Source organism: Ranitomeya imitator, chromosome 10 (assembly GCF_032444005.1).
Source record: "Ranitomeya imitator isolate aRanImi1 chromosome 10, aRanImi1.pri, whole genome shotgun sequence".
In the NCBI taxonomy this organism is placed as follows: Eukaryota; Metazoa; Chordata; class Amphibia; order Anura; family Dendrobatidae; genus Ranitomeya; species Ranitomeya imitator.
Genome location: NC_091291.1, coordinates 49,864,723 through 49,888,051, shown reverse-complemented (window position 1 = coordinate 49,888,051; position 23,329 = coordinate 49,864,723). Strand labels below are relative to the sequence as shown.

The 23,329-nt window shown below is 42.6% G+C and overlaps 1 protein-coding gene across 1 annotated transcript in view; it reads right to left on the bottom strand.

Moving 5' to 3' along the window:
- Positions 1 to 21,082: 21,082 nt before the first annotated feature.
- Positions 21,083 to 23,329, bottom strand: part of CACNG6 (calcium voltage-gated channel auxiliary subunit gamma 6) — a 223,757-nt gene continuing 221,510 nt past the window's right edge. The window contains exon 4 of the mRNA XM_069743071.1: positions 21,083 to 21,710. Within this exon, the coding sequence (XP_069599172.1) occupies positions 21,484 to 21,710 (227 nt within the window). The 3' untranslated portion in view covers positions 21,083 to 21,483. The remainder of the gene's footprint in view (positions 21,711 to 23,329) is intronic.

The window sequence follows — 23,329 nt, the reverse complement described above, 5'->3', positions numbered from 1 at the left end:
TCAATCAAAAATAATGCTACTGTTAAAGGAAATCCATCATATTCTAAAATTCAATCGAACGAGCTGGCATCCTTTTTCAGGAGCTAAATTGGCTCGAAAAGGATCATTATAACTTGAGTTTCATTTACCGTACACCAAGAAGTATCGTTTCGCCTTGTGGAGAGTGACATGATAAGCATGTCAAGGTGAGGAGGCTTAAAGCCGCATTGCTCCTCTGGGAAATATGCAAATTGTTTCTTCAGAGAGGAAGAGGACTAGAACTCTAGTGCCACCTTTTGGAAGTGGCAATCCTAACAGTCAATGTCGACCCTTTAACGAGCCTTGTCAAATGACTTAGGATAATAGCCAAACCAGAATCTCAATTTGCAATTGTCAGTGCAAATTGAGATTCTGGTTTGGCTATTATCCTAAGTCATGTGACAAGGCTCATTAAAGGGTTGACATTGACTGTTAGGATTGCTACTTCCAATAGGTGGCACTAGAGTTCTAGTCCTCTTCCTCTCTGAAGAGACAATTTGCATTTACCGTACATACATTTCTGTCATTCTGGGCTTAGGAATCAAGTTGAGAGCCATACTAATGTGAGTGACCGTTATATCTGCATGCACACTTCTACCGGAAAGGCTGGCTTACACTTAGAGTATGTACACTTGACTTTTTCAGTTGGAATTTGCTTGTTTGAAAAAACATTCAAAAAATGCCAAAAAGACCACATAAGAATTAGCTGCAGAGTGTTTTTGAGATATCAGGGTAAGGTGAGAGGTAGTAGTGCTCACTTGATATGATTCGATGATGCAACATAATATAGGTTTTATAGAGAAAGATTCCTAGCTCCTGCAACCCAACAGGTTGGCAAGTACAACATTTAATTCTGGTATTTAGGATTTGTGAGTAACCTGCGCTGCTCATAGTGTATCCTCAAAAATCCGATCCGGTATAGCGGGTAAGAGCGCAGTTTATTCTTGAAGCATTTCAAAGTGCTCTCCTGTCTTCACCAGGAGAGCCACAAAGATTCGCAAAGATCACTGTTACCCTCTATACCGGATTGGATTATTTTGTGGACACACTTCCAGTAGGGCAGATTGCCGGCAAATCCTAAATACCTGTAAAAGAACATCTGCACAGCCATATCAAAGTGGCATTGTTGTGCACATCTTCCGTCTTTCGTAACTTCTTTTAATCTCTTCAGGCTTTGAAAAATGTGGGACACTAAGAAGAGGAACCAGTCTGTTCTTCTGGTGACTTCCCCTATTTGATATATCGACTTTAAAGAAAAAAAAAGTCCAAAAAGATGTCAGAAAAGAAGTTTCAGAAAACACTGCCAGAGTTTTCCTGATGGGTCTTATGCTTCAAATCCAATGCAAGTATGACGTCGTCTGAAAGACACCATGTGCCCATATCCTAAAAGAGATGCCCACTGGAATTCTTAGCCCAGTATGAGCAAATATTTAGAATGAACTCTGCATCCATCCAGTAGCAGACACAGACAGAAGATGGACCCTGAGGGAGAACAGTATATTGGCCCTATGCAACGGCTCATGATATTCCACCTACTTTGGTGGACCGATGCATCAATGATGTGTCCACCCCTGTAGTATCCATCTACAGTCATGGCCAAAAGTATTGACACCCCTGCAATTCTGTCAGATAACACTCAGTTTCTTCCTGAAAACGATTGCAATCACAAATTCTTTGGTATTATTATCTTCATTTAATTTGTCTTAAATGAAAAAACACAAAAGAGAATGAAGCAAAAAGCAAAACATTGATCATTTCACACAACACTCCAAAAATGGGCCAGACAAAAGTATTGGCACCCTCAGCCTAATACTTGGTTGCACAACCTTTAGCCAAAATAACTGTGACCAACCATTTCCGGTAACCATCAATGAGTTTCTTACAATGCTTTGCTGGAATTTTAGACCATTCTTCTTTGGCAAACTGCTCCAGGTCCCTGATATTTGAAGGGTGCCTTCTCCAAACTGCCATTTTTAGATCTCTCCACAGGTGTTCTATGGGATTCAGGTCTGGACACATTGCTGGCCACCTTAGAAGTCTCCAGTGATTTCTCTTAAACCATTTTCTAGTTCTTTTTGAAGTGTGTTTTGTGTCATTGTCCTGCTGGAAGACCCATGACCTCTGAGGGAGACCCAGCTTTCTCACAATGGGCCCTACATTATGCTGCAAAATTTGTTGGTAGTCTTCAGACTTCATAATGCCATGCACATGGTCAAGCAGTCCAGTGCCAGAGGCAGCAAAGCAACACCAAAACATCAGGGAACCTCTGTCATGATTGACTGTAGGGACCGTGTTCTTTTCTTTGAATGCCTCTTTTTTTCTCTTGTAAACTCTATGTTGATGCCTTTGCCCAAAAAGCTCTACTTTTGTCTCATCTGACCAGAGAACATTCTTCCAAAACGTTTTAGGCTTTTTCAGGTAAGTTGTGGCAAACTCCAGCCTGGCTTTTTTATGTCTCGGGGTAAGAAGTGGGGTCTTCCTGGGTCTCCTACCATACAGTCCCTTTTCATTCAGATGCCGACGGATAGTATGGGTTGACACTGTTGTACCCTCGGACTGCAGGGCAGCTTGAACTTGTTTGGATGTTAGTCGAGGTTCTTTATTCAACATCCGCACAATCTTGCGTTGAAATCTCTTGTCAATTTTTCTTTTCCGTCCACATCTAGGGAGGTTAGCCACAGTGCCATGGGCTTTAAACTTCTTGATGACACTGCACACGGTAGACACAGGAACATTCAGGTCTTTGGAGATGGACTTGTAGCCTTGAGATTGCTCATGCTTCCTCACAATTTGGTTTTTCAAGTCCTCAGACAGTTCTTTGGTCTTCTTTCTTTTCTCCATGCTCAATGTGGTACACACAAGGACACAGGACAGAGGTTGAGTCAACTTTAATCCATGTCAACTGGCTGCAAGTGTGATTTAGTTATTGCCAACACCTGTTAGGTGCCACAGGTAAGTTAAAGGTGCTGTTAATTACACTAATTAGAGAAGCATCACACGATTTTTCGAACAGTGTGAATACTTTTGTCCACCCCCTTTTTTATGTTTGGTGTGGAATTATATCCAATTTGGCTTTAGGATAATTATTTTTGTGCTTTTTCATTTATGACAAATTAAATGAAGATAATAATACCAAAGAATTTGTGATTGCAATCATTTTCAGGAAGAAACTGAGTATTATCTGACAGAATTGCAGGGGTGTTAATACTTTTGGCCATGACTGTACTTATCTATCTGCCTTGTCGGGAAATATAGTGCCCATTAAACTGCTATCATTCCGAAATTAGTATATGCCAATGTGTTATATACAGTATGTAATGCAAACCCAGGGTATCTCCAATTACACATATTGTAATGCTGTTTAATCATTATTAGTGATGAGCGAGTGTACTCGTTGCTCGGGGGTCCTCCGAGTATTTGTTTGTGTTCGGAGATTAAGTTTTCATCGTAGCAGCTGAATGATTTACAGCTACTAGCCTGCTTGATTACATGTGGAGATTCCCTAGCAACCAGGCAACCCCCACATGTACGTAGCCTGGCTAACAGCTGTAAATCATTCAGCTGATGCGATGAAAACTAAATCTCCGTACACTAACAAATACTCGGAGGTCTCCAGAGCAACGAGTATATTCGCTCATCACTAGTCATTATATATTGGTGACACATTTGGTTATTCCAAGAATGGAACTGAGATTCCCGGGTTAATGATCAATCAATTAAAAATAGTTAATTGCAGAAAGAAATGAGAGATACATAAATGATGACTTTAGTCTATTCTCCTGATCATGATTAGTAGAATTATAGCGACTCGTACACGCAGGCTGGACAAAAATGATCGTATGTAAATGTTTCATTGTCACATCCATAATAAAGGCTACAGTTGTAAAAAGAAAAAACAAACTTGTTAACTTGCTCCAAATAAAAAGAAAAAGTCGGTAAAGGACTTTTTTTTGAATTGATGATGTCTTTTGTTAAAAATTATTTTATTACTCGCGATGCTTAAACGCAGCATAAATCATCACAAATTTATAGCCAGTGACCAATGAATATGTCAGGTCTTATGTGAATTATCACTGCAGTGAAATTAACAAAATCTATTCAGGTTGAGCTTAGAAGGACATTAAACATTTTGGTGATTTATCTTATGTTTACTATTTAATGTGAAGAAAATTAAAGAGGTTCCATGAGCAGCGAGGGATGGGAGCAAAATAATAAAATGATATTTTTTCCCAAGTTCTAAAAATCCCATATAAACATTAAACCAATGTCTGCCGAACTTACCAATATCAACCAATTTATCTCACAATTTAAAGGGAACCTGTCACCAACAAAAATAAAGAATAAAGTTAATTTTCTCCCTGCTGCTTTTGGCTTCATGCAGTCACCCCTGGATGAAGCATTTCAATGCGAAACGCGATTCGGACGTGGTAAGTACCTGGACATCATATCTTCTAGGTAATTATTTAATATACATGGGCATAACATGTTGTGTCATATAGATGTGCATAGGCATATCAATGTGACATGGTGAGTAGAGTTGAGCGACCTTGACCTTTTTAGAGTCGAGCCGGGTTTCGCGAAACCCGACTATCTCAAAAGTCGGGTCGAGTGAAATCGGCCGATTATGACGTAAAGTCGGGATCGACCGAAACACGAAACCCAATGCAAGTCAATGGGGCAGCATAGTCGGCAGTGAGTGGGGGCCAGGAAAACACCTAGAGTGCCCATTTTAATGTCAAAACCATCCATTCTTCTTAATGAAGCTTGTCAAGCGTAATTTACCTTATAATAATTGGAAGGCATTTGAAATTGGGGGTCATTTGGCTAAAGTTGTGGTGGGTAGGGCTGGTTCAAGTAATTAGTGGGCCCAGGAAATCTGGACCACGTCACAGCAGTGGAGCAGGGAGAGGTAAGTATTTCAACTTTGCAAGTGCTGTGAACCTGAGCAAGCAGGGGGGGCCCACTCGTTGGCATTGGCACTGGCACAGGGCCCCTCAAAGTACAGCGGTGTGTTTGCACGGCGGGGGCGCCTCCCACCGGCAGCAACACTTTTGCGTACCATGAGAGGCCCTGTGCCAGTGACGTCGCCAACTAGTATTCCTCCCCCCACCTGATGAAGGAACCTGCACTTTCATCTGCACCTTCCTGTTTGTCCCCGTGTAAGGTGGTATGGTATGCGGGAAGGGGGACCTGACTTTCAGCAGGGTCACAATCTTGCAGTGTAGCGTGCACGGGAAATGTTGCGTTATGGGTCAATGTACCAGCAGACTCATCTATCACTGGCTGGGCAATGGGCAGGATGAGGAGGAAACACAGATATAGGCCCAAAGAATAAAGTGGGCTAAATGCAGTTCAAAATTGGTAACACAGGACTAATCAGGGGGCATTGCAGTGGAGGACAACTGGAATGAGAGGCTGACACAGAGAGTAGGCCCAAATCAGTAAGTAGTCGAAATGCAGTTCAAAATTGGCAACAGTAGTAAACAGGCGGCACAGCTTTGTTCAGTGGAGGAGAACAGCAAGGAGTGGCAGACACCGATAGTAGGCCCCAACCCAACTAGTAGGCCAAATGCAGTCTAACATTAACAACTACTTAACGAGCGCCTGAAAACGGAATTTCAGGACAGGAAACCAGGAGAACAGCAAGGAGCGGCAGACACCGATAGTAGGCCCCAAACCAACTAGTACGCCAAATGCAGTTGTTCCGTTTAACCACAATATAATGAGAGCCTGAAGATAGAAGTTCAGGAAAGGCAACCTGGAGAACACCTTGGAGTGGAACACACCATCTCTCTACACCCCATACCCAATTTGTAGGTCTAATGCAGCGTAGTTTCCAACAACTACTAAACGAGAGCATGATGATCGAAGCATTGGCGAGGAAACCTGGGGAACACCTTGGAGTGGAACACACCATCTCTCTACACCCCATACCCAATTTGTAGGCCTAATGCAGCGTAGTTTCCAACAACTACTAAACGAGAGCCGGAAGATCGAAGCTCAGGAAAGGCAACCTGGGGAACACCTTGGAGTGGAACACACCATCTCTCTACACCCCATACCCAATTTGTAGGCCTAATGCAGCGTAGTTTCCAACAACTACTAAACGAGAGCCGGAAGATCGAAGCAATGGAGAGGAAACCTGGGGAACACCTTGGAGTGTAACACACCATCTCTCTACACCCCATACCCAATTTGTAGGCCTAATGCAGCGTAGTTTCCAACAACTACTAAACGAGAGCCGGAAGATTGAAGCTCAGGAAAGGCAACCTGGGGAACACCTTGGAGTGGAACACACCATCTCTCTACACCCCATACCCAATTTGTAGGCCTAATGCAGCGTAGTTTCCAACAACTACTAAACGAGAGCCGGAAGTTCGAAGCAATGGAGAGGAAACCTGGGGAACACCTTGGAGTGTAACACACCATCTCTCTACACCCCATACCCAATTTGTAGGCCTAATGCAGCGTAGTTTCCAACAACTACTAAACGAGAGCCGGAAGATCGAAGCAATGGAGAGGAAACCTGGGGAACACCTTGGAGTGTAACACACCATCTCTCTACACCACATACCCAATTTGTAGGCCTAATGCAGCGTAGTTTCCAACAACTACTAAACGAGAGCATGAAGATCGAAGCAATGGAGAGGAAACCTGGGGAACACCTTGGAGTGGAACACACCATCTCTCTACACCCCATACCCAATTTGTAGGCCTAATGCAGCGTAGTTTCCAACAACTACTAAACGAGAGCATGATGATCGACGCATTGGCAAGGAAACCTGGGGAACACCTTGGAGTGGAACACACCATCTCTCTACAGTGGAACACACCATCTCTCTACACCCCATACCCAATTTGTAGGCCTAATGCAGCGTAGTTTCCAACAACTACTAAACGAGAGCCGGAAGATTGAAGCTCAGGAAAGGCAACCTGGGGAACACCTTGGAGTGGAACACACCATCTCTCTACACCCCATACCCAATTTGTAGGCCCAATGCAGCGTAGTTTCCAACAACTACTAAATGAGAGCCGGAAGATCGAAGCTCAGGAAAGGCAACCTGGGGAACACCTTGGAGTGTAACAAACCCTCTCTCTACACCACGGAAGGGCTGATTCTTAGGAAGGAAGGCTGTCGGAAAGAAGCAGGGCGCGTCCGAGGGTGATTATATTCTTATTAGGTATATACTCACCCTCGGACGCGCCCTGCTTCTTTATTTGTAATGAATGTTTATTTGCAATGTGGTTTTGACTTACTCTATTTTTTTGGTAAATAATGATTTTATTATTTTCATTGTTTTGCATCTTCTTGGCAATAATATAAAGAAGACGCGACAGGACAACACTCGGTGGATGCCATATCTGTGTTTAAAATTGAAAAAACCTTTCAGTTAACTACTTGCAGGAGAAAGTTATTGTAGCTGGTGGCCATTTTTAGTACTGTACCAGATTTTTGTTGTATGTGTTTGTTTTTAATGTTAAAATGTCTGCATTTGATATCTCTCCAGTATTTTCTTTTTTATAAGCAAAATACTTATTTTTATATTTTCTGATGTTGGTTCCAGGGGTACACGGGCAGCAGTGGTGTGGTCAGTGGAGGCCTAGTGGAAGGAATGACCGCAGACAGGCATCGAAGGCCTAAAATAATAACACATGGCTGTAGGCAATTTTAAATTGGTTCCAGGGGTACACGGGCAGCAGTGGTGTGGTCAGTGGAGGCCTAGTGGAAGGAGTGACCGCAGACAGGCATCGAAGGCCTAAAATAATAACACATGGCTGTAGGCAATTTTAAATTGGTTCCAGGGGTACACGGGCAGCAGTGGTGTGGTCAGTGGAGGCCTAGTGGAAGGAGTGACCGCAGACAGGCATCGAAGGCCTAAAATAATAACACATGGCTGTAGGCAATTTTAAATTGGTTCCAGGGGTACACGGGCAGCAGTGGTGTGGTCACTGGAGGCCTAGTGGAAGGAGTGACCGCAGACAAGCATCGAAGGCCTAAAATAATAACACATGGCTGTAGGCAATTTTAAATTGGTTCCAGAGGTACACGGGCAGCAGTGGTGTGGTCAGTGGAGGCCTAGTGGAAGGAGTGACCGCAGACAGGCATCGAAGGCCTAAAATAATAACACATGGCTGTAGGCAATTTTAAATTGGTTCCAGGGGTACACGGGCAGCAGTGGTGTGGTCAGTGGAGGCCTAGTGGAAGGAGTGACCGCAGACAGGCATCGAAGGCCTAAAATAATAACACATGGCTGTAGGCAATTTTAAATTGGTTCCAGGGGTACACGGGCAGCAGTGGTGTGGTCAGTGGAGGCCTAGTGGAAGGAGTGACCGCAGACAGGCATCGAAGGCCTAAAATAATAACACATGGCTGTAGGCAATTTTAAATTGGTTCCAGGGGTACACGGGCAGCAGTGGTGTGGTCAGTGGAGGCCTAGTGGAAGGAGTCACCGCAGACAGGCATCGAAGGCCTAAAATAATAACACATGGCTGTAGGCAATTTTAAATTGGTTCCAGGGGTACACGGGCAGCAGTGGTGTGGTCAGTGGAGGCCTAGTGGAAGGAGTCACCGCAGACAGGCATCGAAGGCCTAAAATAATAACACATGGCTGTAGGCAATTTTAAATTGGTTACAGGGGTACACGGGCAGCAGTGGTGTGGTCAGTGGAGGACTAGTGGAAGGAGTCACCGCAGACAGGCATCGAAGGCCTAAAATAATAACACATGGCTGTAGGCAATTTTAAATTGGTTACAGGGGTACACGGGCAGCAGTGGTGTGGTCAGTGGAGGCCTAGTGGAAGGAGTGACCACAGACAGGCATCGAAGGCCTAACATAACAAAAATGTCAATACAATGGTATTGTCAGTGGCAGGCATTGAAGGATGTCAGCGTATAGACTAAACATTGGTGGAGCTGTGAGATAATTTTGCAAGTGGTAGAGCACTGTTTGAGCTGGGGTGGGGGGAAACTGTCTTGTGGCCGGCGGTACAGGCCCAGGGCCCCTCATGTTACAACGGTGTGTCTGACGTTGGGTGCGCACCACCACCGCCAGAGACACTTTATTGTACTAGGAGGGACCCAGTGGCAGTGCCGTCGACCAAAAGCGGGCTCACCCACCTCTTCAGACAAACTGCACTCTCACGGGTGCTGTCGCCAAGTGTCGATACCACGGCCCCGTGTAGGGAGTTTGGCCATTTAGTGAGGTGTAAACATGTCGTATGCTGGACAATCAGGTGCAGAAAATTACGAGATTGGAAAAGGCATTCAGAATAGTCCACAGGCAAGACCTTTTCATAGGAAAGCTAGGTGTCAGCCGGGCAAGGTGGGGCAAAAGATTTCGAAATCCAGTTGTGGTTCATTTTAATGAAGGTTAGATCATCTACATTTTGGGTAGCCAGACGAGTCCTTTTTTCTGTTAGTATTGAACCTGCAGCACTGAATACTCTTTCTGATAGGACACTAGCTGCCGGGCAAGCAAGCTCCTGCAATGCATATTCTGCCAATTCTGGCCAGGTGTCTAATTTTGATGCCCAGTAATCAAATGGGAATGACGGTTGAGGGAGAACATCGATAAGGGATGAAAAATAGTTTGTAACCATACTGGACAAATGTTGTCTCCTGTCACTTTGAATTGATGCTGCAGTACCTGTCCTGTCTGCGGTCATAGCAAAATCACTCCACAACCTGGTCAGAAAACCCCTCTGGCCAACGCCACTTCTGATTTCTGCCCCTCTAACTCCTCTGGTCTGCTGGCCCCTGCATCCTCCTCGTCCTCCTCCTCCTCTTCGCCCGCTACCTCGTTCTGTACACTGCCCTGGCCAGACAATGGCTGACTGTCATCACGGCTTTCCTCTTCCTCAGCTGCAGACGCCTGATCCTTTATGTGCGTCAAACTTTGCATCAGCAGACGCATTAGGGGGATGCTCATGCTTATTATGGCGTTGTCTGCACTAACCAGCCGTGTGCATTCCTCAAAACACTGAAGGACTTGACACATGTCTTGAATCTTCGACCACTGCACACCTGACAACTCCATGTCTGCCATCCTACTGCCTGTCCGTGTATGTGTATCCTCCCACAAAAACATAACAGCCCGCCTCTGTTCACACAGTCTCTGAAGCATGTGCAGTGTTGAGTTCCACCTTGTTGCAACGTCTATGATTAGGCGATGCTGGGGAAGGTTCAAAGAACGCTGATAGGTCTGCATACGGCTGGAGTGTACGGGCGAACGGCGGATATGTGAGCAAAGTCTGCGCAGTTTGAGGAGCAGGTCGGATAACCCCGGATAACTTTTCAGGAAGCACTGCACCACCAGGTTTAAGGTGTGAGCCAGGCAAGGAATGTGTTTCAGTTGGGAAAGGGAGATGGCAGCCATGAAATTCCTTCCGTTATCACTCACTACCTTGCCTGCCTCAAGATCTACAGTGCCCAGCCACGACTGCGTTTCTTTCTGCAAAAACTCGGACAGAACTTCCGCGGTGTGTCTGTTGTCGCCCAAACACTTCATAGCCAATACAGCCTGCTGACGTTTGCCAGTAGCTGCCCCATAATGGGAGACCTGGTGTGCAACAGTGGCAGCTGCGGATGGAGTGGTTGTGCGAACGGCTACAGCCAATTGTTTCCTAGACCGTGGGCTAGGCAGAACTGTCCCAAACTTGCTGTCCCCTGTGGACCCTGCATCCACCACATTTACCCAGTGTGCCGTGATGGACACGTAACGTCCGTGGCCATGCCTACTGGTCCATGCATCTGTTGTCAGGTGCACCTTTGTGCTCACAGATTGCCTGAGTGCATGGACGATGCGCTCATTAACATGCTGGTGGAGGGCTGGCATGGCTTTTCTGGAAAAAAAAGTGTCGACTGGGTAGCTCGTAGCGTGGTACAGCGTAGTCCATCAGGGCTTTGAAAGTTTCGCTTTCAACTAACCGGTAGGGCATCATCTCTAACGAGATTAGTCTAGCTATGTGTGCGTTCAAACCCTGTGTACACGGATGCGAGGCTAAGTACTTCCTTTTTCTAACCATAGTCTCATGTAGGGTGAGCTGGACTGGAGAGCTGGAGATCGTGGAACTAGCGGGGGTGCCGGTGGACATGGCAGACTGAGAGACGGTGGGAGATGGTATTGTTGCCACCGGTGCCCTAGATGCAGTGTTTCCTACTACGAAACTGGTGATTCCCTGACCCTGACTGCTTTGGCCTGGCAAAGAAACCTGCACAGATACTGCAGGTGGTGCGGAAAATGGTGGCCCTACACTGCCGGAAGGGATGTTGCGTTGCTGACTAGCTTCATTGGCCGAGGGTGCTACAACCTTAAGGGACGTTTGGTAGTTAGTCCAGGCTTGCAAATGCATGGTGGTTAAATGTCTATGCATGCAACTTGTATTGAGACTTTTCAGATTCTGTCCTCTGCTTAAGGTAGTTGAACATTTTTGACAGATGACTTTGCGCTGATCAATTGGATGTTGTTTAAAAAAATGCCAGACTGCACTCTTTCTAGCATCGGATACGTTTTCAGGCATTGCAGACTGAGCTTTAACCGGATGGCCACGCTGTCCTCCAACAGGTTTTGGCTTTGCCACGCGTTTTGGGCAAGATACGGGCCCGGCAGATGGAACCTGTTGCGATGTTGATGCCTGCTGCGGCCCCTCCTCCTCCGCTTCAGAACTGCTGCCGCCTGCACCCTGTTCCCCCAATGGCTGCCAATCGGGGTCAAGAACTGGGTCATCTATTACCTCTTCTTGTAGCTCGTGTGCAACTTCGTCTGTGTCACCGTGTCGGTCGGTGGTATAGCGTTCGTGATGGTGCAACATAGTCTCATCAGGGTCTGATTCTTGATCAGCACCCTGCGAGGGCAATGTTGTGGTCTGAGTCAAAGGACCAGCATAGTAGTCTGGCTGTGGCTGTGCATCAGTGCACTCCATGTCAGATTCAACTTGTAATGGGCATGGACTGTTAACTGCTTCACTTTCTAAGCCAGGGACGGTATGTGTAAAGAGCTCCATGGAGTAACCCGTTGTGTCGCCTGCTGCATTCTTCTCTGTTGTTGTTTTTGCTGAAGAGGACAAGGAAGCGACTTGTCCCTGACCGTGAACATCCACTAACGACGCGCTGCTTTGACATTTACCAGTTTCACGAGAGGAGGCAAAAGAGCTAGAGGCTGAGTCAGCAAGATAAGCCAAAACTTGCTCTTGCTGCTCCGGCTTTAAAAGCGGTTTTCCTACTCCCAGAAAAGGGAGCGTTCGAGGCCTTGTGTAGCCAGACGACGAACCTGGCTCCACAGCTCCAGACTTAGGTGCAATATTTTTTTTCCCACGACCAGCTGATGCTCCACCACTACCACTACCCTCATTACCAGCTGACAATGAACGCCCCCGGCCACGACCTCTTCCACCATACTTCCTCATTATTTTAAAAACGTAAACAAACTAACGGTATTTGTTGCTGTCACACAAATTACACGGTGAGCTATAACTTCAATATGATTTAGCTACCCCTTTACAGGTGAGTGAGACCACAACGAAAATCAGGCACAATGTTACACACTCTGTTGTTGGTGGCAACAAATGAGAGAGATGCCACACACGCAGGACTGTCACTGAAGCACAAATGTAAATATTAATCTCCCACTGATTTGATTTTTTTTTTTTTTTAAGGGAGACTTTAGGAAAAAAAAATAATAGAATAAAATGATTTTTTCAGGAAGAATTTAGAAACCAAATAAAATAAAATGATTTTTTCAGGGAGAATTTAGAAAACAAATAAAACAAAAAAAGGCTTTCTATGGCCCACTGAGTGAGAGATGACGCACACAGGAGTCAGGAGTGGCACACAAGCCCAGAGGCCAATATTTATCTCCCACTGATTGATGTAGTGATTTTTTCAGGTAGATTTTGGAACCCAAATCAAGCTAAAAAAATAATAGGCTTTCTATGGCCCACAATTGGAGAGAGAGAGAGAGATGGCACACCCAGGAGTCAAGACTGGCACACAAGCAGAAAGGGCAATATTAATCTCCCACTGATTTGTTTTTTTTTTTTGTTTTTTTCAGGGAGACTTTAGGAAAAAAAAAAATAGAATAAAATGATTTTTTCAGGAAGAATTTAGAAACCAAAGAAAATAAAATGATTTTTTAAGGGAGAATTTAGAAAACAAATAAAACAAAAAAAGGCTTTCTATGGCCCACTGAGTGAGAGATGACGCACACAGGAGTCAGGAGTGGCACACAAGCCCAGAGGCCAATATTTATCTCCCACTTCTTTTTTTTTTGTTCCAGGGAAAATTTATAAACCCAATAAAAAAAATAATAATTAGGCTTTCTATGGCCCACTATCTGAGAGACAGAGAGAGATGGCACGCTTAGGACTGGCACACAAGCCCAAAGGCCAATATTAATCTCCCTTTTTTTTTTAAGGGAGAATTTATAAAACCAAAAAAAAATAAATAAATAGGCTTTCTATGGCCCACTATCTGAGAGAGAGATGGCACGCTTAGGACTGGCACACAAGCCCAAAGGCCAATATTAATCTCCCACTGATTGATTTATTGATTTTTTCAGGTAGAATTTAGAACCCAAATAAAGCAAAAAAAAATAAAAAATGGGCTTTCTATGGCCCACTGAGTGAGTGATGATGCACACAGGAGTCAGGAGTGGCACACAAGCCCTGAGGCCAATATTTTTCTCCCACTGATTGATGTAGTGATTTTTTCAGGTAGATTTTAGAACCAAAATCAAGCAAAAAAATAAATAGGCTTTCTATGGCCCACTGAGTGAGTGATGATGCACACAGGAGTCAAGAGTGGCACACAAGCCCTGAGGCCAATATTTTTCTCCCACTGATTGATGTAGTAATTTTTTCAGGTAGATTTTATAACCCAAATCAAGCAAAAAAATAAATAGGCTTTCTATGGCCCACTGAGTGAGAGATGACACAGACAGGGATGGCACTCTAGCAGAAATGTCAATCTTAATCTCCCACAAAAAAAAAAAAACAGGGAGTGTCCTTCAATTACTATCTCCCTGCAGTAATCTCAGCCAGGTATGGCAGGCAGCAATAAGGAGTGGACTGATGCACAAATTAAATAAAAAGTGTGGACAAACAAACAAGATAGCTGTGCAGAAAGGAAGGAACAAGAGGATTTGTGCTTTGAAAAAAGCAGTTGGTTTGCACAGCGGCGTACACACAGCAATGCAGCTATCAGGGAGCCTTCTAGGGCAGCCCAATGAGCTACAGCGCTGAGGAAAAAAAAAATGTAGCTTCCACTGTCCCTGCACACCGAGGGTGGTGTTGGGCAGTGGAAATCGCTACAGCACAAGCGGTTTGGTGGTTAATGGACCCTGCCTAACGCTATCCCTGCTTCTGACGAAGCGGCAGCAACCTCTCCCTAGGCTCAGATCAGCAGCAGTAACATGGCGGTCGGCGGGAACTCCCCTTTATAGCCCCTGTGACGCCGCAGACAGCAAGCCAATCACTGCAATGCCCTTCTCTAAGATGGTGGGGACCAGGACCTATGTCATCACGCTGCCCACACTCTGCGTTTACCTTCATTGGCTGAGAAATGGCGCTTTTCGCGTCATTGAAACGCGACTTTGGCGCGAAAGTCGCGTACCGCATGGCCGACCCCGCACAGGGGTCGGATCGGGTTTCATGAAACCCGACTTTGCCAAAAGTCGGCGACTTTTGAAAATGAACGACCCGTTTCGCTCAACCCTAATGGTGAGTAATATGGGTATACTTATATTATGGCCTGTTTCTAGGTATAAACGTGAGTTGCCAGATATCGCACTTACTCTAAGTAAATGACATTTTTTGTGTATTTTTCCCTATCTCACTGCTCTATGTGACGTACTTATGTATATGGCTGATGACACACATGATACTTCTGAATCTATATTTTCTCTGATATTGTATATACTGTAGATTTATTTTTTTAGTCGAGTATACATATGTATGTTAGACATAACATAATGATTGAATAGTCTATGGATAGTATTCCTTATTTCATCATCCCATGTGTGATTTAATATTCATATGGATATTGACACACAAGCATTTGTACTTACACCTGATTGTGTCTCTGTTATCTTTTTTTGACACTGCAAGAAAATATTGCTAATATTATGTACATTGTGTTTATGTAGCTTTTGTTATATACTTTATTGTTCATGTACACTCACCACCAACTGTCTCATCTGTGTTTTTTTATTTTTTTTTTATTTTAAGCATATACTAATTATACAATGGTTTTAATATTGATTGTTTAAATAAAGCTTTCTGAATTGTATCTGGCCTTCTTAGTAGTGTTTCCCTCTTTGGTATTTAGGTGTAGGAGCTGGGCAGATTAATAACTCTATTAACCAGAAGTTTCATCCCATATCTGAAGGTTAATGGCATTTTTGCTGTTGACAGGTTCCCTTTAATTCGTTTGGTGGCACTGGCCAATGGATTGTTGAGAATGATGTCAATCGGGCAGGTCCATTTTCGGTCTGCTGATTGCATTGTTCTCCTGGAGATAAACCTCCTGCAGATAAGTCAGCCACTGGCTTTCTCATAGAGAAGATAAGCGCACTAGGCCAATGAGCTCTTCTGTGTAAGGAAGAGTTGCTAAGATGACTGTTAGCCAAACGATTGGTTGAAGCACCATTCGGGAAACAGTAATCTAACATATTTAGGGGCTTTAGCTCTCTCTAGCTCTGGAGCACTATGCTAAAGTGGGCTCCAGTAGGACAGTAAATGGTGACATCTCGGTCTTTAGACACGTGTTCGATGAGGCTCATGATTGACTGCACAGTCAGGTGTCTTGAACACATTGTCATCAAGTGTGCTACTGGAGGAACACTTAGAGGAACTCTTGGAGGAACATAGGACTTTTCAAGTCCTATGATCATTGCAGCTCATCACTGACCTCAATGGTTAGGTGAACAAAGAACAGGATGTCATCCCTGCCTATCTTCTGTAGACCAGTGACATGGCCGACGCTCGAGTATACATTATTTTATTTATTTTTATCAATCCTTTTCTACAGTCATTTTTACCTGAGGTCAAAACTAAAATAACGTTTTCTACGTTTTGATTGAAGCTTTAGAAAAGGATGCCATTCATGGACTTGTGTCTTTAGGCATAGCAGTTCCAAATAGGAAGCAAAAAGCTTTCTCTCCGGAGCAGCGTCTTTGACAGGACTGTTTACTAAACTCTGGTTAATGTTCTAAAACTCCAGTGGAAGGAAGCATAGACTAAATTAGCACAGCTTACATCTAGAAGCACAAACAACCACTCATTGCACTGCATAAGGAACTGTGACAGCCAAGAGTAAAAAATTCTTTCATGTTGATATCATGGAAAACACATAAGCCGTTGAAACCTAGATCTACAAAATGGGTTTTCGTAGAAGCTTTTTATAGATCAGTGGTTGTTTGAATGAGCACACAACTTCCCACCTCAGAGTCTCTAAAAGTACAGATGGTTCCGATTGAACTGGAGGTCCTCCAGTGGAGGAGATGAAGGAACAATGAAGAATAGGATTGCTCTCATGGATAGATGAGTATGACTTATGTCAAAACACTCTTACTATACACTAATAAGTCTTGTTTCTTTTTGTTTGTTTTTTTTACTTTTGAGTCTAGAAACTGCAACCATGCTGTAAAGAACATTATGCAAGTTTGAAATAAAAAAATGTTTTTTTTCTTCCCTTTCTATTTGGTTACAGATATTTAAAGATGGGTAATATGAAATAACCAGCTTCTCAAAAAAAAAATCTGATTTAGGCTATCTTCACTTATTACTTTTTTGCTGCATTTTTTGCAGATTTTTTTATGCAAATTAAAAGTTGTTTTTTACAGTATCAGCAAAAGCTATGAGATTTCAGAACTCTCATGCACACACTCATTTTTTTTCCTGACTAAATTGGAGAACTGCTGCATTTTAGAAAACTGGAGCATATCACTTCTTTCAGCATTTTTGCAGTGTTTTTCACCCATAGAAGGGCAATGAGTAAATGGAAAAAACATATCAGCAGTCAGGCTGCTATTAGATTTTGCAGCATTTTTGGTGAAAAAATCAGTTACAGCAATTTGTGAAAACCATTTTTTGTGTGATTTTCCCAAGTTTAAATCCTTAACAACCATTGATAAGCATTAAAACGGCGGCTGCTAAGGGTCCTTATTCCTTCACTGCTGTTTTAAAATGGCTACTGGGAATAAGAGTATAGCGCTCCCAGAGTCTGAAAATCTCTGGGATCTTGGCTACCGGAGGTTGCTGAGACCCTCGAGAACATGATTAGGGCTGGATTTTCTGGTCTTTGACCACATGATCATCGTTATTCAGTTAAAATTATTTCTCTCTCTTCTGATATGATATATATGTCGAGGAGAGATTAATGAGGTCCCCCAAGCCTCTCCGGCATCTAAGCCTTTGTCTGGTCCCTCCTGCTCCATCTACCTGGAAGAAATGGTGGGCACATACGCAGTGCGTTTTTCAAGATCTGCTGGCTGGTACCCAGCAACAATAGGGAATTTTTCCTATTTGTTCCTTTTGATCACTGTGATAGACCCTATCACAGTGATCAAAAAATAAAAATAAATTTAAATCCCCCTTTGTCACCCCCTTAGTTATCTAAAAATTATAAAGTAAAAGAAAATATTTTTTTCCATTCTTTGCAGTTGGGATTAGTGTTGAGATTAGGATTGTGTTAAGGTTGGGGTTAGGATTGCGTTAGGGATGGGGTTAGTGTTGTGTTAAAATTGAGGTTGTGTTAGAGTTAAGATTGTGTTAGGGTTGGTGTTAGGGTTCTGTTACGTTTAGTGTTGTGTTAGGGTTAGGATTGTGTTAGGGTTGGTGTTAGGGTTCTGTTAAGTTTAGTGTTGTGTTAGGGTTAGGATTGTGTTAGGGTTGGTGTTAGGGTTCTGTTAAGTTTAGTGTTGTGTTAGGGTTAGGGTTGTAATAGGGTTGGAGTTAGAATTGGGTTTTCTCAACAGTAAAAAATAAATTTATGATAATATTACGCTTAGTGCTGTGTGCAATAGCTTGCTACTCGAGTATGCATCGGGATCTCAGGTATGCATGGATTATTGAGGATTATCGCTTTTTTTTGGTGTCAAACAGCCGCAAAACATGCAGGGTGAGGACTCGAGCATGTCACTTGAGCAACTGCGATATTCGGTACATACTCAAGCACCCGATACAAACTGGAGTAGCAAGCACTTGCTCACAACATTAATGACGACATACTCAATATGACAACCTAGTTTTATCAAATTCTGTATCATACCTGTATTTTCAAAATACTCAAAATACCCCGGATAATATCCTTGAGGAGAGTAGTTTCCAAAATGGGGTCAATTGTGGGGGGTTTCCACCATTTAGGCTAAGTGGACACGTTGCAGAATTGCCGCGGAACAATTCCACAACTCCTGCCACGGGTATATTGCATGTGAAATTGGCATGCGTATTCCTGCTAAACACCAGCATTTTGCAAACGTTTTAAGCTTGCAGAATGCTAGCATTTTCAAGCGATCTGTAGCATCACTTGGAAAACTGATTGACAGGTTGGTCACACTAGTCAAACATTGTGCTTGATAAGTGTGACCAACTTTTTACTATTGATGCTGGCTATGTAGCATCAATAGTAAAAACGTAGAACGTTAAAAATAATAATAAAAAAATCATGACATTCTCACCTTCCGGCGTCCCCGGCAGTCTTCCTGCTCCTCGCGATACTCCGGTCCCAATAATGCATTGCGGCAATGACCTCAGATGACGTAGCGGCCTCGCGAGACCGTACATCATCACAGGTAATTTTCGCAATGCATTATTGGGAACGGAAGCATTGCTAGGAGCTGGAAGACTGCGAGAGACGCCGGAAGGTGAGAATACCATGATTTTTTATTTTCATTCTTTTTTTAACAATTATATGGTTCCAAGGGCCAGGAGGAGAGTTTCCTCTCCTCCACCCTGGATGCCAACCGCACATGCCCACCATGCGGGAAGTAAGTGGATCAATGCATTTCTATGTGTGCGGAATCCCCGCGATTCCGCACAAAGAGTGAACATGTTGCATTTTTTTCCAAAATGCGATTCTGCTGCGGAAAAAAACGCAAGATGTGCACAAAAATTGCGGATTGCATTCTAATAATAGGATGCTTAATGTATGCATTTTTTTCGCGATGTAATCATGTTTTTATAACGAAAAACCGCAAGAAAACTCGAAAAATCCTGAACGTGTGCACACAGCCTTAGGCACATCAGGGGTTCTCCAAGCGTGGCATGGCGTTTAAAAAGTCAAATGGTGTTCCTTCCGTTCTGAGCCCTGCCATGCGCCCAAACAGTAGATTTCCCCCCAAATGGGGTATCAGCGTATTCAGGAGAAATTACACAACAAATTTTAGGGTACATTTTTTCCTGCTACACTTGTTAAAATAAAGTTTGGATCTAAAGTACATTTTTTTGTGAAAAAAATTAAATATTAATTTCTTCCTTCAACATTACTTCAGTTCCTGTGAAGCAACTGAAGGGTTAATAATCTTCTTGAATGTAGTTTTGAGCACAATGAAGGATGCAGTTTTTAGAATGGTGGGTATTTTCTGTCATATAGGCCCCTCAAAGTCACTTAAATTGTGTTGTGGTCCTTAAAAAAAAAGGTTTTATAATTTTAGTTGGTAAATGAGAAACTTTTAAGCCTTCTCACTTCCTAACAAATTAAAATTATGTTTCCAAAATTGTGCTGATGTAAAATAGACATGTGGGAAATGCTATGTAATAACTATTTTGCGTGACATAACTCTCTGATTTAAGAGCATAAAAATAGAATTTTGAAAATTTTTAAATTTCCAAAATCTCTGCCAAATTTCCATTTTTTTTAATAAATAAACACAAGTCATATCGAAGAAATTTTACCACTATCATGAAGTACAATATGTCACAAAAAAATAATTTAGAATCAGTGGGATACGTTGAAGCGTTCCGGAGTTATTACCACATAAACTGACAGTGGTCAGAATTGTAAAATTTGGCGGGGTCATTAAAGTCAAAATTGGCTTGGTCACAAAGGGGTTAAATATAACTATAATGTCTAGGAATCCTTATCTAAGATGGCAATTAGTATTTGTATATTTTAATTAAATTAGAGATATATATATTAAAGTAAACAATGCCCTACCAATTCAATGACATACCAATGTGTAAAAGTAAACAATGCCCTACCAATTCAATGACATACCAATGTGTAAAAGTAAACAATGCCCTACCAATTCAATGACATACCAATGTGTAAAAGTAAACAATGCCCGACCGATTCAACTTCCCACATGGTTTTTACATTTGACAATTGTGTATTTATTTTCATGAATTTATGTAACCATAGTTCACGGCTGTACTTCATATGTGAATCCAGCTTTTTTTTTGTTCATAATAGTCACAGTTTTTTCAGACATTAAAAACTTTTACCCCTAAATAAGTTGATAAAAGTGCTGTTTATCCTAAAAATGTTTTATAGCTTCACAGACGTGTTGCATTAGTGGCCTAACACCTTGTATTGTTCAGAATTGCAAGGCGGAAGCAAAGCTGAAGTTTGGGATTCTGAAAAACAACAAAAAAATGCAAGAAAAGCAGCAAAAAAAAAGCAGCAAAACCTTCATTTTGGCTGCAGCTTTTTTTACTCCCATGAGATCAGACTTTGGCTGCAGTAAAAAAAGGAGTAAAAATGCAAAATGTGAACATAGCCTCAGCTTTACTCTACCTAGATTCGATCACGCTACATGCGTTCAATGTATTGAAATTGTATTGTATGAGTCCTTAACAAAATTCATAGAAATTTAAGGCTGAGCACATCAATACCGTGACTTTCCTCTCCAATTATCCGGTCCACAATTCCCTTTCCATCTCTTTGTTCTCTTCTCTAAGTAACCTGGAAACCAACTAATCTGTTTCATAATAAACAACTTTTTCTTGTCGAAATGAACAATTTTTTTGGCATGTACCTGATTTTTTTTTTTGGCTTACATGAAGCCCGCATATATTTCCCAAAAGCTTGCTCTTATTGAATATTGGAAAGTAAAAACAAGCATAGAATCTCCAGAATAAAAATAACTTTTAATAGCACAATATATTATAACAGCAAAAACAAAAAAATGAATAGTTTCTATACAATAACCCTCCCCAAATAAAATACATCGACAGAGTTCTGGATGCTACAAAGCTTATTTACAAAAGGGAAAAAAAATGAAACATCCAGTTCGTAATAGGATAGAAATAGTCTGTCCTTATGTTGAAGCCTCATCCTTTGCATTTGACACAACTCCTATAGTCTGAATACTGACTGTTACTCTGAATCTGGTGCATAAACTTACAATGACGTAAACAAACAACTGTCCTCATTTTGCAAAGGACGTTACTGTTGGGAACCCGGCAGTGAGTGAATGTTCTCTAGCTCATGTGCTAGATGATTAAGCAATTGTAGTCTCCGGTTCTTGATTTATGAGCTATTTCCCTTTTTCATGCAGTACTCCCAAGGCTTTTTGGGCAATGACGGCAATACCAAGAAAATGCAACATATTCCACCAAATATTAAGACGCCTCCCGCAGCCGCCGCACAGGCCACGGACCATGAATACTCATATTCTAGCTTCACGTTCTGATTGCTTGCCATTAGCCAGCCGACAGCTTGATGGAATATTGCCATAGTGATTAAGACAAATATACCTGTAAAACATAAATTAAGAGAAAATATTTAGAAAACTTCATCTCATGTTTTATTTATTCCCTTATCGAAAAGTTTTTTCACCACCCCAAAAAAAAGATAAGTGATAAATTGTATAAGTTCTGATACAGTAAAATTTTAGCAATGACAATTTCTAGGAACTTTAAAAGGGAATTCTGGGGCCAAACCAAAAACGTTGTAGTCTGTTCTTAGAGTTTCCATCAATCATTAATGAAGGGGGGTATGGCACTGGAAAGGATTGAGCTACAGTGCCAGACACAATTACGTATACTGAGAAGTTGCTGCATCTGGTAAGAAAGATGAGACTTTATCTTAACATACAATTTTTCCATTGCGCAGAAAAATATCATCATGCAGAAAACTATAAATTGACCCTTACTACTGGACAACCCACAAAACATGTCAAGTTTGGTGATGAGTTTTTGCATCAAGACAGCCTGCTGCTGCATCTTTTATGCAGTTTATGCATCAAATTAGAAAATACTATACTTAAACAGTGTAGGTTCCATGATGTTTTATGGAAAGTAATGTCAAATATTAGAGACTAGATGGAGGCCCGATGCTATCGCATCGGGAGGGCGGTATTGTCGCTATGGGGCAGGCTTTGCAGCATTGAGAATCTCTCCCCCCATGTGCTCACCCACCTATCCACTCTCTCTTTCCCCATATGCTGACTTCTGCCGTCTGTGCTCTCTTCTTTGACCTGTCTACTTCATGTGCTATTCCCCTTGTCTGCTGTCTCTCTCCTTCCTGTGCTGTGTTCTCCCCTCAAAGACAATACTGACATTACAGCAGGAGATCGCAGAGGATACATTTTGTGAGGTAAAATATTTTTTAAAAACAGTCAGTGAAATAATTTACCTCACAAAATGAATCCACTGTGATCCCCTGCTGTAATGTCAGTATTATCTTTTGCTTCCTCCCCTGCTCAGGAGATGTAGTATGCTCCGTACACAGTCAATTTTTAAACAATTTTTAAAGCGAACTTTTGTTCATGGGAAAACCCCTTTAATGTGACCGGCTTCCTCTGCCTGTAGTCACGTCGCGCATCTGGCGCCCAGATCAGCCGAATGATTCACTGCACCTGTGCGTAATTCACGCAGGCGCAGTAAATCAGACCTCCATCCTCTTTGTGCAGACAGATAGCGGCAGTCACATTAAAACTGTGCATGCGCTCCTCCTGTACAAAGATGGCGGCAGTCAGTGAATCATTCGGCTGATCCCAGCGGTGGAGTGTTCGCGATGGTGTTCCCCTGATGGTACCGCGCAAGAGGCTGCTTGAGTGTGTGACTGTGAGTGTGTGAGTGTGTGTTTGTGGTGCATACAGCATATAGAGAGTGTGTGTGGTGCGACGGTGTTCCACTAGTGGTACTGTTCAATAGGCTGGTACCAGCAGCAGTTTTCATATTGAGACACCCATCACTTGGGTGTCCCAACATGGTGATTGGTAAACTTCCTCCTCTTGGAATTCTGGGATACGGTGACATCTGGACAGAACAGGAAATGAAAACATTACAAGGCAATTATATAAATAGATGAGCGAATATATTAACTGAGTTCAACTTAAATTTTCAAAAAATTTGCATTCTCCAAAATGTGG